The sequence below is a fragment of the Pocillopora verrucosa genome, chromosome 10, assembly GCF_036669915.1.
Source record: "Pocillopora verrucosa isolate sample1 chromosome 10, ASM3666991v2, whole genome shotgun sequence".
Lineage (NCBI taxonomy): Eukaryota > Metazoa > Cnidaria > Anthozoa > Scleractinia > Pocilloporidae > Pocillopora > Pocillopora verrucosa.
The window spans coordinates 11,287,314-11,302,784 of record NC_089321.1 but is presented as its reverse complement, the minus strand read 5'-3'; the positions used below and the strand labels follow the sequence as shown (position 1 = coordinate 11,302,784).

General features: G+C 39.2%; 2 protein-coding genes across 2 annotated transcripts; both read right to left on the bottom strand.

Annotated features, from left to right (window-relative positions):
• Window positions 1-593: 593 nt before the first annotated feature.
• On the bottom strand, window positions 594-14,851 carry LOC131776145 (uncharacterized). Its single transcript, XM_066172854.1, has 11 exons — window positions 14,225-14,851; window positions 13,126-13,294; window positions 11,771-12,568; window positions 11,507-11,668; window positions 10,847-11,001; window positions 5,719-6,066; window positions 4,391-4,553; window positions 3,630-4,088; window positions 2,994-3,047; window positions 2,721-2,876; window positions 594-2,237 (listed from the first exon to the last, which is right to left on the bottom strand). The coding sequence occupies exons 1-11, from the start codon at window positions 14,564-14,566 to the stop codon at window positions 2,071-2,073; spliced, it is 2,973 nt and encodes a 990-aa protein (XP_066028951.1). The 5' UTR covers window positions 14,567-14,851; the 3' UTR covers window positions 594-2,070.
• Window positions 6,771-10,831, bottom strand: LOC136283810 (solute carrier family 35 member G1-like). Its single transcript, XM_066173060.1, has 3 exons — window positions 8,745-10,831; window positions 7,834-8,079; window positions 6,771-7,411 (listed from the first exon to the last, which is right to left on the bottom strand). Exons 1-3 carry the CDS (start codon window positions 9,448-9,450, stop codon window positions 7,182-7,184), a joined length of 1,182 nt encoding a protein of 393 aa, XP_066029157.1. The 5' UTR covers window positions 9,451-10,831; the 3' UTR covers window positions 6,771-7,181.
• Window positions 14,852-15,471: the final 620 nt, after the last annotated feature.

Sequence of the window (15,471 nt, the reverse complement as noted above, 5' to 3'; positions counted from 1 at the left end):
AGGAATGACTGCACTCTCATCCTAAAACGACCTGTATTATGTCATAGTAGCAAAAGCAGGCTTCAAATGGGCGCAGAATACTAAAAAACACTAATTAAGGAGATACAGATGTGTATGATGGATAACAGCTTATGGTGCCACAAGGGAGTCAGACGATGTTCAAAATGATGGTGATGATTTTAAGATATTAAGTGGAAAAAAGGGGAATTCATAGGAATGTGAAAAACATCAAAACAAAATAATTTTCTCTCTTCCCAGTGACTTGTCACCTGTATTATTGCCAAACATCCACAAAGCCAACTGATGGCATCCACCTGGTAAAATCGAGTGTGAGGGTGAAAAGCACAATTGTAGCTAGGGAGCAACAAAACAGTGGTCTGTGAACAGGCTAGACTAAATGGTTTGACTCTGTACCCTTCAGGATTGTTCATACCAAGGAGCCTGTGAGGGGGAGGGGACTTCATAACACTTTGCATAGGATAAGACTGAACAGATGATGCCTTTAAATCCAAAATAACAATAAACAACCTTAGCACCAAACCAGAATTGTCTATTCATAATGCAGGCTAGTAAATGGATAACAGGAAAAAAAATTATTACAATAATTATCATCTTTATTGAGTAATTAATTGGAGGCAAGGTAAAAAAACTTCCCTTTCAATTTTCTCTGTACAATTACAATAAAACAAACAAACATCAAAAGATGCTCACAGGATAATCTAAGCAAAAAAGGGCCTCAAGATTTTCCACAAAAATCCTGTATCTAGCAATTTTTTGTCTTCTTCTCTCCTCTAAAAAAGATGCTTAAAGCCAATGGAAAATTTAATTTTAATGATCAATTAAGGATTAAGGAGGATAAATTCACAAATCAACATAGATTATCTGCAAAGGTATAATTCTAGAGAGCACCACCTAAAGACAACCTTGAATTGTAGTATAGATAGCCAATTAAATATACAGCTTCATAGATACTTTATTATACACAAGTTATAAGATTAAAATAACTAATTCTCATTTTTGAGTGTCTTCTTTTCTAACATTCCTCCCCCATCAAATGAATATCTCGTGATATCAAAATTCCATTTTTCTCTTCTTTACCAAACTACATAACAAAAAAGATACCTTGAATTTATGACTGTAACGGGGTATTAAAGGAGACCCATAAAAATGTTATCCCAAAAGGCTGTTCCATAGATGTTTCTGGTCCTTAACATAAACCCAATTTTATACAAAAAATAGACTATGTAATAACCTACTACCAACCAGCTGTTGATAATCTTAACTATATTTCTCATAAAAAATATTTTAGAATGTGATGTTTGTTTCCATCAAAAAAACCTAAATATTTTCAGTAAGCATCAATGGCAGCATTAAACACTTCCTTCTTTATCAAGTATTCAGTAAATACCACACAAATGAATAGTTCTTTTCATGCATGCTGATTGGCTACTTTGGGGGTGAATAGCAAGTACTATTCACCTCCAAGAAGCTGGTGAGACAAAATCACACATCGAGGTTCATTTCCAACCTTTCTTTCGTATATTGAAAGAGACAAACTAGTATTTTGGTATATGTGTGGTATATACTAAAATAATTATTCATTTCAGTGTCATTGAAAGTGGTGGATATTTACCTTGCCACTTTGTGGCCAGGTAAATACCCACTACTATTCACCTCCATTTGGTAAATAATTGTTAATTATTCTAAAGGAAGTGCCTCTAAAATGCACAATGCTTCTGACCAGTTTATCAGGCTTTACTTGAAGGTTTATGTGTGATCATTAGCTGCAAGCTTAGCTGATTTCTGAATCCTTTAACCCCCATAAGTGACCAAGACAGAATTTCTCCTTGCAATATTTAAACAATATCAAGACAACAAATGATGAGAATCAACAGAAAAAAAGTCAACAAGGGATTATCAGTGAACTCAAAGCCTGTCACTTAAGCAAGATTCTAGCTTTCATGTAAAGCAGTGTCTGTAATCAGCTAAACCTCTGATTTTGAAGTTCTCTTTCAGTGGCAAACTTCTAGTTACATTTTATAATTGGTTCACCAAATGAGATGTCTTGAATCAAAGACAAGCTTCCACATAGTTTCCTGGAAAGAGACCAGTAACGCCACTTTCTGTGACACCCTCAAACCAACCATCATCGTTTTTCTTGACAACATAAATGATCACTCCTTCGTCGAATGTGAGTTCATCATCTCTCTGCTGAGCATAGCTGTACAGGGACACCACTGAAAGAATGAAAAACAGCAATAATGTACACAACACTTGATGTGTTGTCAACTATGATCTACCAAAATACTTAAGACAGTTGAACTGCTGTGGTGCATTTTAAAAGCTCAACTCTCAGGTGTTAGCTCTTTGTGTGAGTAAACAAGAGAATTGCAGGTTTTATGCATGTCTAATCATTGGAATACAGAGTAGTACTACAGTGCATGAGATTAAGCATAGCTAGAGATGATTCATACAAACAATAATTGATCAGCATCTAATTTCTCCTAACAACATCACAGCTGAATCAAAATTAAGGCTACAAGAATATAGGCAATGCCCACCAAGTAAAGAAACTTTTGATTGTTAAACAAATTCTCCTAGTCAGTACCTTAGAAATTGAAAGGAACAGTATAGAGAACATGCATACTGATGTTAGAGTGTAAAGGATTCAAAATGTCCTGAATCAGCATCGTTTAATCAGTTCCATTCACTTAACATACCTTTCTCAATATAGTTATCAGGAACACCAGACTGTCCCTCCACTGGTGGGGGTGGCACCTGATACAAATCTTCTGGTGGTGCAGGCATGGGAAGGGATGATGGGGCCTGGTAAAAGTCATCTTCAGAGGGTGGGGGTGGGGGCAAACCCATTGCATCTGAATATCAAGAAAACAGTATAATTTATGAACTTTATAAGATTTGACTTTAAAAAACAAAGAGTTTGGAGCACTGATAAGGCTTTAAACTTTCAGTTGACAAGACTGCTTCCTTACCAACCACAGATTCATAAGTGCTCCCTCCATCAACTTCTGATGGGGGAATCAAATCTGAAATGACAATAAGGAAAGCCATAACTAAGAAACTCTCTGAACAAGATCTAATCTTTAAGTGTAAAGAATGCCATGACTTTTACTGAACCAGTACCATCCCTCTTCATTTACACTTGCTTCTGTTTAACAAGACAATTTATAAAATAATTCAAATAGTAAGCACACTCTGATTGGCCATAAAACCATTTTACATGTGCGTATGTAAACACGGTTTTTGTTCCTCTTTCATTAGTTATTTTATAAAAGAAATGTAAAATGGTTTCTGTGTTTACATAGCCTGATGTAAACACGAGGGAGGTTGGGAAAACACTCGATAAGCTGGAAACCACTCCGCTTCGCGTTGTGGTTTCCTACGCTTATCTCATGTTCTCCCAACCTCCAGCGTGTTTACATCAGGCTGTGTAACCACGGAAACCATTTTACATTTCTTCATTAAGCAATTTTTCCCAGTTATTATCTGATATATAAAATGAGATAGAAGTTGTCCTCAAATAAATGACACACTGAAAACTCTAAAGAAAAATTAATGCAAAAGCAATGTTAAATCAAGTATATGCAGTTTCGTAAAAATATATTTACCTGGTGGAGGAAGGTTCATTGCACCACCATGTGCATTCAAAGCTGGAGGAGGGGGTGGGGTAGGTACTTGTCCTCCCATACTGGGGTAGGGAGGAGGGGATACAAAACCAGGGAGTGGTGGTGGAGGTGGTATGCCAGTGGGTGATGGAACAGAAGGCATTCCTGGGGGTGGAGGGGGTGGGGGGACTATGGCACCATCACCTGGCAATGATGGAGTAGCAGGTGGAACAGGCACAGAAGGAGGAGGGGTTGGACCTAGTTCTGAGGAGGGAACAGAAGGAGGCATTGGTGGAGGAACAGGAGGAGGTGGAGGCTTAATAAGTGGTGCTCTTCTCGTTGTCCCTGTAACTGGTTGGCGCTGGCTCCCCCTGTTTGCAGCTTGTTGCTGTTGTGGCTTCACTTTCTTGCTGCTTTGACGGCGCCGGCTATCTTGACGATCACTTGTCTTGACTCCATGCCCTGCAAAAGACAAAGCTCTTCAAACATTTCTGACACACAAATTTGATTAAGCAGAGAACTAGGCATTTGACAATTCCAAGATTGAAAATTCAAGCAAAAAAGGTGGGCCAAAAACATGAATTGTCACATTCACTTATTCATAGAGTTTTCCCTTTTTCATACAGTTTTCCCTTTTTCATACAGTTTTCCCTTTTTCATACAGATTAAAGACTGTCCAATGAATCTGCCAAAAACCAAAATTAAAGCCTCTGAATTTTTATGCCAACTTGTACTTAAGGTTAATTTTACAAAAAACTATTTACCTAATTGATCAAGCAGGGAATAATCAGTTGTTCTTCTGCTGTATCTGACAGGCTTCTCTTGCTCAGCTGGGGCTATGATTCTGTGAGTGCGTCCAGTTGATTTGCTTGATGCTAACACACCTATCTCCCTTCGAGCCACTTTCTCTTTGTGAATGTCAACAGTCTAACAAGACCAATACAATGGTTGGTTAAAATCACAAGGGCATAGCTAGGGGGTCCTGGGATGCCTGTGATTCCCCCTTTGTGAGTTAGGCAAACAACCAATAGTATTCAGGTGGAAAAAACTGGTGCATACCCTCTGCTTGACACAGTGTAATCCCCCTTTTAAAAAATCTTGGCTATGCCCCTGAATTACTGGTAATAATTGACTGTACCATGAGAATTTCAAACATAGACCATAAACCATGCCCCCAATTACCATGCCTTAGGCATGATTTTAACTGTGAATCAAAAGACTTGTGATCCCACCAACACAGCCCTAAAAAGTTTGCCCATATGTAATCACTGTAGTGTATAGGTAAGATACTTTCAGGCTTTCAGAACCAAGGTGTCTTACAGGAGTTATAACTACACAAGCCATGAACTCACAGGGTTTTAGAAGCCTATAACTTATTTGATAAAGCCTAAAATAAAACAGTAAATAAACAGGATAACCGTAACTGGATAAGCTTTGTGTCATTAAATTTTTAATTTTTTTTTCCCTACTTTTGTATCCTTTTAAAGAGTTCTACAAATTTTTTATTTTCTTTAGTACATTTTTGTACACGTGATAGTGTTGATGTTGAATGATCTAACATTGAGTTGAACCTAAGATTGTTGAAGAGAGAGCACTGTAAAGAAATTTGCCTCCACTCTTCAAGAAACCTTTACAATATAGTCAGAAATGTTCTGAACTTCTTTGGAAATTTTCTAAATTCTACGGATATGTTCAGGTTCAATCCAAGAACATACTGCGGGTGCCAAATAAAATCCAGTGTCTTTAGAAAAAAATTTGGCAGGTATCAAAAAGAGGTTTTTCAATCATCATTCATGTTTATCCACTGAAGAAGGATGTTACTTTGATGGTAATCCTCTCTTTCCACAGGAAAAAGTTGCCAAATAAAAAATAAAATTTAAATAAAGTTTATCACATACCTTTTAAAAATGAATAATTCTAAGCTGGTTTAAATTCACATTACAAGTAATTAATTGGTATGAAGAGGTCACTTTCACTGTAATGGACATAGTTTTGCATCTTGAAGCAACATCAGTTCAACTTTATTTACATTTCGTGGTGTGTTCACTCCGGTTTTGATTTACTGACAAACCTGTAGGTATATTTAACATACCTCCGATATATGATTTATCCGCGACTCCATTTCCTGTAACTTCAAAACTTGTTGATCTAACAGGCCAAGCATGTTCATAGCTAAGGAATTTATCTGATAAGCTACACTGGCCAGGGACTGCGTCGCGAATTGTTTCGTCTCGTCAAGAACAGCCCTTGACTCCTCGAGCGCTTTCGCCCTGTCTCCGCCCGATTTAAACCGATTGTTTGTCTCCAGATATTTCTTTTCGCAGTATTCTGCTACCTTAGCCAGATTTTCATGGCCATCTCTCAATGCTTGTCGTCCTTCGGGGATTTCTTTCTCAATCAGTGAGAGAAGTAAATTTTCAACCTCCGCCATCTTGGAATAAATTTAAAGCATGCTGGGTACATTAAAGAAAGGGGTGTGTCCAAAGAAATATTCCCACGAGACAAAATATTTCATCGTTGTTGTGGCTTTTTGTTGGCGTTGTTTGGTTCTCTATTTGTTTTTTTTTTGTTTTTGTTGTTGTTGTTGTTTTTTTTTGGGGGGGGGGGGGAGGAAGGGGTCCTTTGCTTTGTATTTGTTTTAGTTTTTTTTTCTTTTCTTTTCAGTTTTTCAGTTTTTTTGCCAGAATGTTTCAGTTGAAGGGAAACCCATTCCTGATCCGAAGTGAAGATTTTAGCCCAGCGATCTAGAGAGAAAGCGGTTTTTGTCAGTCATGATGCACACTCGAAGAAAAGAAATCCCAAAGGTGAGTAGACCTCGTTAAAAATAATTGCCTGTCAATTTACATCATGTCGAAAAATTTCAACCTCGAGATTTTTAAATCTCGTAAACGAAGACTTTTTGTGGTTCAGCTTCCACGAATCTTCTACGTCACAAGTAAATGATCTGAAATACCAATCAGAAATATCACAGTTGCCACATCGGTAAGGATTTCTCGGATGATGATTTATTTTTCGAGTAGGTACTTGTGTCTTTCAGTTTATTTTCTCATTGAGAACCTCTCATATTTGGCGTCTCAATGCTTCCCTCAAAAAAAATTTTCAGTCGAACTGAAAGTAGTATTCAGTTTATTAGTATTAAAATTACATGGATTTTACTCATGAGCAAAGAAGTTAAAAGGTGAACGGTAAAAAGATAAAAAAAATTTTAAAAATTAATAAAAAAGTGTTACAAAATATGCGTTGCTGCTTTCGTTTGCTAATTTGAATATATTTTTTTTTCTCGCGTATCCTCACTCTGTAAACAAAATCTTTCAAAACTTTCAAACGGATTGTGTGTTTGTCATGTTATTTCAAAATTAAAAAAAGATAGAGGATTGAAAAGCTTTAAAATCTTTCCTTTCTACCGTCGAGATTTTTCGATTCTTTTCAGGTCCCTACCTGTGGTTACCGTCAACAAGAGGGGAGCCATAATAAGTTAATACTTAAAAAGTTTCAGAAAAAAAGCTTTAAAAAAACCGAGATTAAAAAAAGCCTTGATCACTCAGAAGTACACGATCATAAATTATCACGTGACCTCCACCACTTGCCCAGGGCCACTCCGCCGGTTGACAACACCACAAGCAGACCCCCAAGCAAAGTAAGGAGGCTTGGCCTATGTCCAAAGATAGCGTAGTCAAATAAAAAGGCCAACAGGATGTCTACATTCCTCATCAGCGCTGCCGGGGCTGCTTTCTCCAACTGAAGACCCCGGTTCAAGCAGAAACTTCCGAATACTCCACAGAGAGCTGCAGAAAAAAATAAGATCTGTGTTCAAGTGCAAATTTTAAAAGATTATGCAAAGACAACTCCAGAACAAAAATAGAATTTCATGCAATCACTTGTCTCACAAAATAACACAATGCACTACCATCTCATCTAGAGTTTGGTAATATTCCTGGCTGTTTATGCTACAGTCTGTTTCAGCCGCCTAATCACACAGTAAAACGGAAAACGGCGCGGTATTAGAGGCGGGTGAAAAAGGTACTATTGCGTCGTTTACGATCGCGCTTCGTTAACTGAACGCCTGGAACAGGCTATTTATGGTTTAGAAAACTTAATAGCCTCCATAGATAACGAGCCATAAAGCCCAGAAGGCTTAACTTATCTAACCTGTTCTTAAGAATCATTATTTCTTCCTTACTGATCTGGAACGAGAAAGCATCCCTACCTACTCCAATAAGGAACCACCTTGTCGTCCCGCAATCCGGAATAACAGGTTTTTGAAAAACAAACATGGTCAAACCAGATAGGAGTGCACTGCACCAGCCAAAGTAGAAGACATTGGTGTAGAAGCTCACAGAACCACCAACTTTACGGACCATAACGAACGTCAATGATTGGACGACAGCTCCTGACAGTGCCACAGCATAACCAATCAGACGGGACGACTCGGTCACGTGGCTTGATAGATTTGCTACATTGAAAAAATAAATTAGAGTGAAAGTTTTGTAATTGTATTTTCTAAAAAATAATCGCGTTTGACTTCGAGTTAATGAATACTCCGATGTAAGTTTTGGCTGTGTCAATCCCAAAGAGTTACAAAATCTTAAAAGGTTTTGATAAAATCCATTCTGCACGACCTTAATACATTTTGATGATTCTTACTAATGGTATTTCAAAGGACAGACACATAAATGATATCACCATTAATAGAATTGTGCTTTTTTTTCTCGCATAAAACAAAAATATTCCTTGTTGCCGTGGGTCTGTAGATAGATCATACATGTTAAAAAAAGTGGTAGGAACATGAGCGACCCACTCGGTTCCGCCTCGTGTGCCATATTTTTTTCTCTTACCACGTTTTGACGTCATCTGTGACCTATTACTGAACAGACCCTCGGCATATGGAATCAATTTAACAATTTTGTGACGACAAAAATCTAACCGTAATCATAGACGGCACATACTTTGTTAAACGTCGTGATAAAGCGACTAGATCTAAAAATTTCACTAAAATTGAAATACTTGGTTCTTGAGATAAATATCAATATAAGGTATTTTTTTCTCTTTTTTTTCTGTTTGAGGTAGGGAAAACAAAAAGAACACTGAAAATTAATGACGCATATCTATTTAAAGTACCTGAAGAGCCGAAGAGAAATGTTGGTTTCGTTAGAAGGACCACTCCACCCAGACATACAAAGGTCGCTATTGCGTCAAAAATATGCCAAGATTCTTTTAGGAAAACGTAGGCAACCAGAGCGGTGAAAATTGGGGTTGTCGATATACAAACAGTTGCGTCTCCTAACGGTAGCTTGGTGAACGATCCGTAAATGCAAGAGACAGAAGCAAAATTCACTGCGCCGAAGCATACGAGGAATGGTCTGTGTTCCCGCTCGCCCAACAAGTCTGCCCGCGCCCAGATGGCACCAGGAACAACAAGAACGGTTTGGATCACAAGGCGGAAGAAGACGATTTCAAACGCTGGGATCGACGTGTTGGAAAGCTTCACAAAAAGCGATGCTATCGCGAACAGGACGCCAGATACTGTGGTGAGTATAAGACCCAGACCAGACTTGCAACAAGGAAGACGACGAGAGGATGAGGGTTGTCGAAGATTCCACAAAGGGAGCCTTTCCGCCAGGCGATTTCTCCAGCAATGGCTGACGATTTCTTTGGGAGACGTGAAATTGCGGAAGCTCTCGCTGTCCCTCTCTAACAAGACGTGCTCGTCTGTTTCTTCGTCGATACTGCCAAGACGCCACACTCTTTTAGGCGGAGCGTCATCTAGATTTTGATAACTACTAAGGCTATTTCGCCAAAAAGCAGCAGAAAATGGCGAGCTCATTTTCTATCGCTTTCTGATTTCTTTGTTCTCCGCCGACTGATAAATTACTTTTATATGGCAAAAAGGAAGCCAGCTAAAGGTGAAGTAAAGGAATAAACGTCATTGACGGTGAATTGTATGTGGGTCGCTATGGAAAAATTCGACAGTTCAGCGGTTTCGTCGTTAGCTCGTTTTCCGACGTTTTCACGGATTTGGCCTTCGATCCCTCCGAGAGGTCTCGTTGAAGGAGGAACGCTAGCTCACTACCCGAACAGCGGCTACTAATCTAGGTTAGCTTCGTCAGCGTGCGGCCAAAACGGTGAAAACCTAGGCCCAATATGGGTACAAGTGACATCAGTTGTTGATAATATGATACATAAAGCTATTCGACTAGTCAATGAGATAAGATAAAAAAAATAACTGAAAAGGTATAAATCATGCTTAGGAATGGATGTTTTTGGAAAGGATGTTTTGTCTCGACGTTATAAAATCCAGCAATTAACCTTGTGAACAGCGAATTCTGGCGTTTTGCAGTAATTTATTTCTTTCAGTAAAATGGTCGCAATTTATTTTCATATCTTCCCATGGCATCCAAAACGAAGCGAACCAACCCGCGGGACTAACCTTTGCCAGCGCCATTCAAAGCTCTTGTAAGAAATCGAGGCGATTGGTCAGCCAGTCGGGAAAACATGGGCGACCAAGTCGTCATTGGTGTCTAGTCTTTATTTCATTGGTCAAGAAGGAAGCGCAAGTCTGCTTAACCAATCACAGACGGATGAAAAGCACAACCAACACAATCCCTGATAAAGCTGGTTTTCCTTTGAGTAGTTCAAATTTTTGCCTTGGGTTTGCATGGCGTTTATTAAACATCTTGAAGAGTAGCGTATATTTACATTGCAAGGTTACCCAATGTTAACCACTTGTATATAACAATTTTAAAAAATTTCTTTCCTTTAAATGTAAAATTGTCCTTTCTTTTCTGCGATTTTACTTATTCGTAAATGAGATTGAAAAAAAAATTCTTAGAGCTACATAACAATGTTCAAACCATTTGATTAAAATAAACTTGGCCGAATCGACTCAATTTGAGTGTATTGATCAACCCTCCTATATATGATAGCATTCGGCTACATTTAACAAGCACGTTTTTGCTGTATATGCAGCCATATCTATTTTGAACAAGTCTGTAACTTATCTTGTTTCAGTGTAGATATAAAGTGTATAAATAAACCGACCATTCAAATGCAGAACCTTACTTGCATTTTCTCCCGGTTATTAAAACTTGATAGAGCCACTGAAATCACCATCTGGAACTTTTCCTTTGCCATTATTTGCATGCCCAAATATACAGGATTTTTTCCGTAACACAGACAATTATGCGAGTAAAAGATGTTGCTGTCTGTCGTCACAGACAAACTTCCACATAATTTCCTGGAAAGAGGCCACTTACTCCATTTTCCATGACACCCTCGAACCAACCGTTATCATGTTTCTTGACGACGTAAATGATCTTTCCTTCTTGAAATGTAAGCTCGTCGTCTCTTTCTTGAACATATTCATACAAGGTCACCACTGAAAGCAAGAAAACAAATGGCTTTTATAATCAACATATTCTGACCAAACCCTGAGCATCGATACTTAACAAGGGAGGATCTAGGAATCATTGATGTGGAAGGGGGGGTGGGTTTGAGTCCAAACACATATTTTTTTTAAAATACTGGGGCTGAAATAAGCTAAGAAACATTTCACGATTATCAAATTTTAGAAACACGAAGTTAAGAAGTAGTATGCGATCCCGGCGTTGCAAGAATTTTGATTTAAATACCCAAACGGGACTGAAGGGAGGGGAGGGGGGAGAAATTGAACTCCCCGGATCCATCAACTAGATATGTATCCGCCTAGGTACTGTTAATCCTGAAATACACGATTGCTTGCGAACAAACACCCCTTCGAATAAGCACCCCTCCTATCGACCAATTTTAACAGACGAGTGACCGCGTTAAGTGCGCTAATGCGCTATAAATCCGAGGTTTACGGTATAAAAAGTCGATTACGCCGAGAAAAAAAATCCACCTACCTTTTTCTATGTAGTTTTTAGGGATGCAAGAAGTCTCTTTTCCTGTTAGCACGGAGGGAACCTGGTACAAATTATCTTGTGGCACGGGCATTGGTAGTGATGATGGGGATTGGTAGTATTCTTCCTCAGAGGGAGGGAGTGAGGAGGCTAGACTACCTTCGCCTGATTATGATTAAAGAAAATCAAAATGTCAGTCTGTAAGTTCTTATACTAACAAGAACGATACAACTTACCGATACAACAATTTACTCATTTTTCGTTTACCTGGTTTGGATAGCTTTGCATTAGCACCATCACTTGGCAAAGGAGGGGGTGGTGGTGGGGCAGGAATTGATCCTCCTGAGCTAGGGGGAGTCGATGGGGATGGTACAACAGCAGGAGGTGGTGGTGGGGGAACTGCTCCTCCCATGGCAGGAGGTGGTGGTGGGGGAGGAGGAACTGTGCCTAATTTACCAGGGGGTGCTCTTGGAGAAGGAATTGCTCCTTCTACACCAGGAGGTGGTGGTGGGCGAGGTACTGATCCCCCTACGGGTGGTGGGGGTGGTATGGCTCCTCCAGTACCAGGAGGCAGAGGTGGAGATGCAACTGCTCCTCCAAGACCAGGAAGTGGTGGTGGGGGTGGTATTGATCCTCCAATACCAGGGGGTGGTGGTGGGGGCGGTATTGATCCTCCAATACCAGGGGGTGGTGGTGGGGATGGTACTGATCCTCCAATACTGGGGGGAGGTGGTGGGGGAGGTACTGATCCCCCTATACCAGGGGCTGGTGGTGGGGGAGGTACTGTGCCTCCAATGCCAGGAGGTGGTGGGGGAGCAGGTACCCCTGTTGGGAGTGGTGGTGGAGGAGGGATCCCAGCACCATTATCTGCTGGCAATGCAGTCACCTGGTTTGCCACCAAGGGGGGAGAGGGCAGATCTGAGTCTAAGGAGGGTACAGAAGGTGGAGGTACAGGAGGGGGTGGGGGATTTGTCAATTGTGCTCTCCTTGAACTTCCTCTGCCTCCTTTTTTTTTGCTACTTTGTTGACTTTCTTGAGATCTGCTCTTTGTCTTGGCACCATTCCCTGCAAAAACATTAGCACCCAAATAGATGGCTTTGTTGAGTAAGCTGGTGAAACAACTGTGTGATTAAAAAATCTGGCAGTGTTTGGTGGCATTAGGTGAAATTTTTTTGATATAAGAATGAATGATGCCAAGAAACTCATACATTAGTATAAATTCTGATGATCATAATTATTCTGGTTTCAATTTTTTTAAACAATCTGGTTAATTCTGAACATTTTAGCTAAACAGGTACCCATCTTAGCTCTCTTGAAATTCAATAACAAACACTCAACCTGAGAGCAGAATGTTGTTTTTGTGTATTGCCTTAGGTGACTGTCAGAACTGACTGCATTTCCTTTAAAACCTTTTTTTAGGTGTTCCTGTAACAGAAATGTCAAAAATTCACTCCACGCTCATTTTGAACATCAGAGCTTGAGACACAAGAGCTAACATGCATAACAATTAAGGTCATCTTTAACCAAGAGTTAGAGTGCGTGCATCTCTTTGATAACCAAAGTTATTTTACTGAAGTCTAATAACTCATGCTTGATAATTTCAGTAAGTTTCAAGTATTCACCTAAATTATCCAGACTGTGAAAATCAATTGGCATGCCCTCATAGTCATATGTTTCACGTTCCTCTTTTTCAGCTGGAGCCACTATTTTAGGTACCTTTTTCCTCGACTTGTTGGAACCAAGAGCGCCTATCTTAAGACGAGCCACTTTTTCTTTGTGAGCTTCAACACTCTAAATGCAAAACAATGAATATTTCCTACTTGTCATTCATTGATATAAAAATTTCATATTGAGTTGCCCCTTTGTCCCCAGAGAGTGACTAGCATCTAAATTCTCCTTACAATATCACCCCTGAATCACATATGAAGATCATGAGAATAAACAAAATGATCACCAACTAAAGCTTTTGATTGTTAAGCAAATTCTCCTTGTCAGCACCTTAAGAAATGTATAGAGAACAATATGGAGAATATGCATACCAGTGTTTGGGTTTAAGGTTCTATAAAGAGATCTTTGTCTATTAACCTGTAAGAATGACCAATTAGTAATTTCTCCTAACACATTAATGCACTGTGAGCGAAAAAGTTGTAGGAAGAGAGAAAAATATCAATTCTGAAGACATTGTTTGATTTAATGCTAAATTCTCACAGCTGAAATATGATAAATATAAGATCGATGGGAGGGAGAATTTCTATTTAGATCTTTGGATAGAATGGGTTTATTAAAGCCATCAAAACGTGACAATGTCAGACTCGCAAATAGTGGAATTCTGTCAATATTTGGTTAAGGAAGAAAATTAGAATCGCTGAAAGCATTTTTAAGAAATGTTTATTCAAGATCAGAGAACATGAATTGCTCTTGAAGGAATATTTATATTTGCTTCAGAAAAAGGGTCGCGATTTCTCTACATCGCAATCAAAATCATTGTTTTACTCCCAAAAGGATTTGTTTTCGAAAAGCTGAGAACGAAGCCGGGCCCCGGAAATGGCTAATTACTTCTCTCGATACGACAACGTTAGAACCCCCATAATTATTATTTAATATTAGTAGTTCCCACATGCTTCGTAGGAAGTAATAATTTGAAGGAATAGTTGTGTAAAGCTTTAAGAGAAACTTTCGTGCGCGCGCGTGGAATTCTAAAAAAATCACACACAAACCAACCTGTCCAAAGAGATGAACCGTTGCCTCCAGTCCCTCCACCTTTAAAGCTTGATTATCCATCAAATTCAACATGCTGAGGGCTAAAGAGTTTATCTGATAAGCCACGCTTGCTAGCGACTGTGTAGCGTACTTTTTCGTCTCTTCCAGAACAGCCCTTGTTTCTTCGAAAGCCTTTGCTTTATCTGAGCCCGGTAAAGCGTGATGCTTGTTTGCGTCTCGATATTTCTGTTCGCAGTAAGCTGCGACTTTGGCCAGATTTTCGTGCCCATCTTTTAAAGCCTGTCGCCCATCAGGAATTTCTTTCTCCATAAGAGACTGAATCAAGCTGTCTATCTCTTCCATTTTGGACTGCAGGACGTAACTTCCGTGGAATCTGCGTTAATTCACTACTAATTTCCTCAGAAAAAAGGAATTTCCTCCCCCACACGGAAAGACACTGGAGCTGTCTGTCTATGTCTCGTTCATGATATGCCAGAGAAAATATAAGAGGGTTGGCACTGTGATACAATCTTTAAAAGAAAAGGAGATTTGTTCTTGCCGATTAATAAAATATAGTCAAAATTCTAAGATATCATAGTAGCGTCGACAGTAGAAGAGATTAACAAATTGATGTATACAGCTAGCAGCTTAAGCACCGTATCAATTACCCTTGTGAGAAACATGAGTTGCCACCACGTATGAAAATTAAACCCGCCACATGACCTTCGACCTTCTAAATATGAAACTTGAATGAATAGAGCAGGCGGAAAATAAAAATTCGAATACACAAATTTAATAGTTGGTGTTGAATTTTTAACAAAATAAATAAATTTTGCAATTTATATAAGGTAATAAGACCCATGCGTGATTTCCACATAGGCAAGAGAGGGTATAGTAATTCTGCAGTTGGAAACAAATTTCCAGAAACGAATTGCCTTGTTGTGAATCAGATAATTTTCCAGCTTTGAGTCTCTCAAGTACTCTTTCTTTGCCCTTCTGAAATTGAATACTTCACTGTAAGAGCACCCAAAGGGTGCTCTTCAGTCTGCGCTTACAGAAGGTGTTGTGGCTTCCGCCGTGTGGTTTTGTCACACACTGTCTGTGGAACGTAAGTTACGTTCCCTCACTACCGAGTACCAACTATAGTCACCCTGACATTGCGTGACAGAAAGGAAGGTTGGTTGGAAAACTCAACATAGTTTAATTTGCGGATTCTTCGAGACTATATTTAACAAAGAATTAGTTCTGCCTTCATACGATGTTATGTA

Bases quoted from the DNA above. Each gene is read 5' to 3' on its own strand.
- LOC131776145 (XM_066172854.1), bottom strand. From the start codon at position 14,566: ATGGAAGAGATAGACAGCTTGATTCAGTCTCTTATGGAGAAAGAAATT. The intron at 12,569-13,125 runs GTGAATACTTGA...ATGTTTTTGCAG, and splicing joins TCACAGTCTGGATAATTTAG to GGAATGGTGCCAAGACAAAG. The intron at 11,002-11,506 runs GTAGGTGGATTT...TCTTGCTTTCAG, and splicing joins TAAAAACTACATAGAAAAAG to TGGTGACCTTGTATGAATAT.
- LOC136283810 (XM_066173060.1), bottom strand. From the start codon at position 9,450: ATGAGCTCGCCATTTTCTGCTGCTTTTTGGCGAAATAGCCTTAGTAGT. The intron at 8,080-8,744 runs GTACTTTAAATA...TTTTCAATGTAG, and splicing joins ATTTCTCTTCGGCTCTTCAG to CAAATCTATCAAGCCACGTG. The intron at 7,412-7,833 runs GTAGGGATGCTT...TTTTTTCTGCAG, and splicing joins GTGGTTCCTTATTGGAGTAG to CTCTCTGTGGAGTATTCGGA.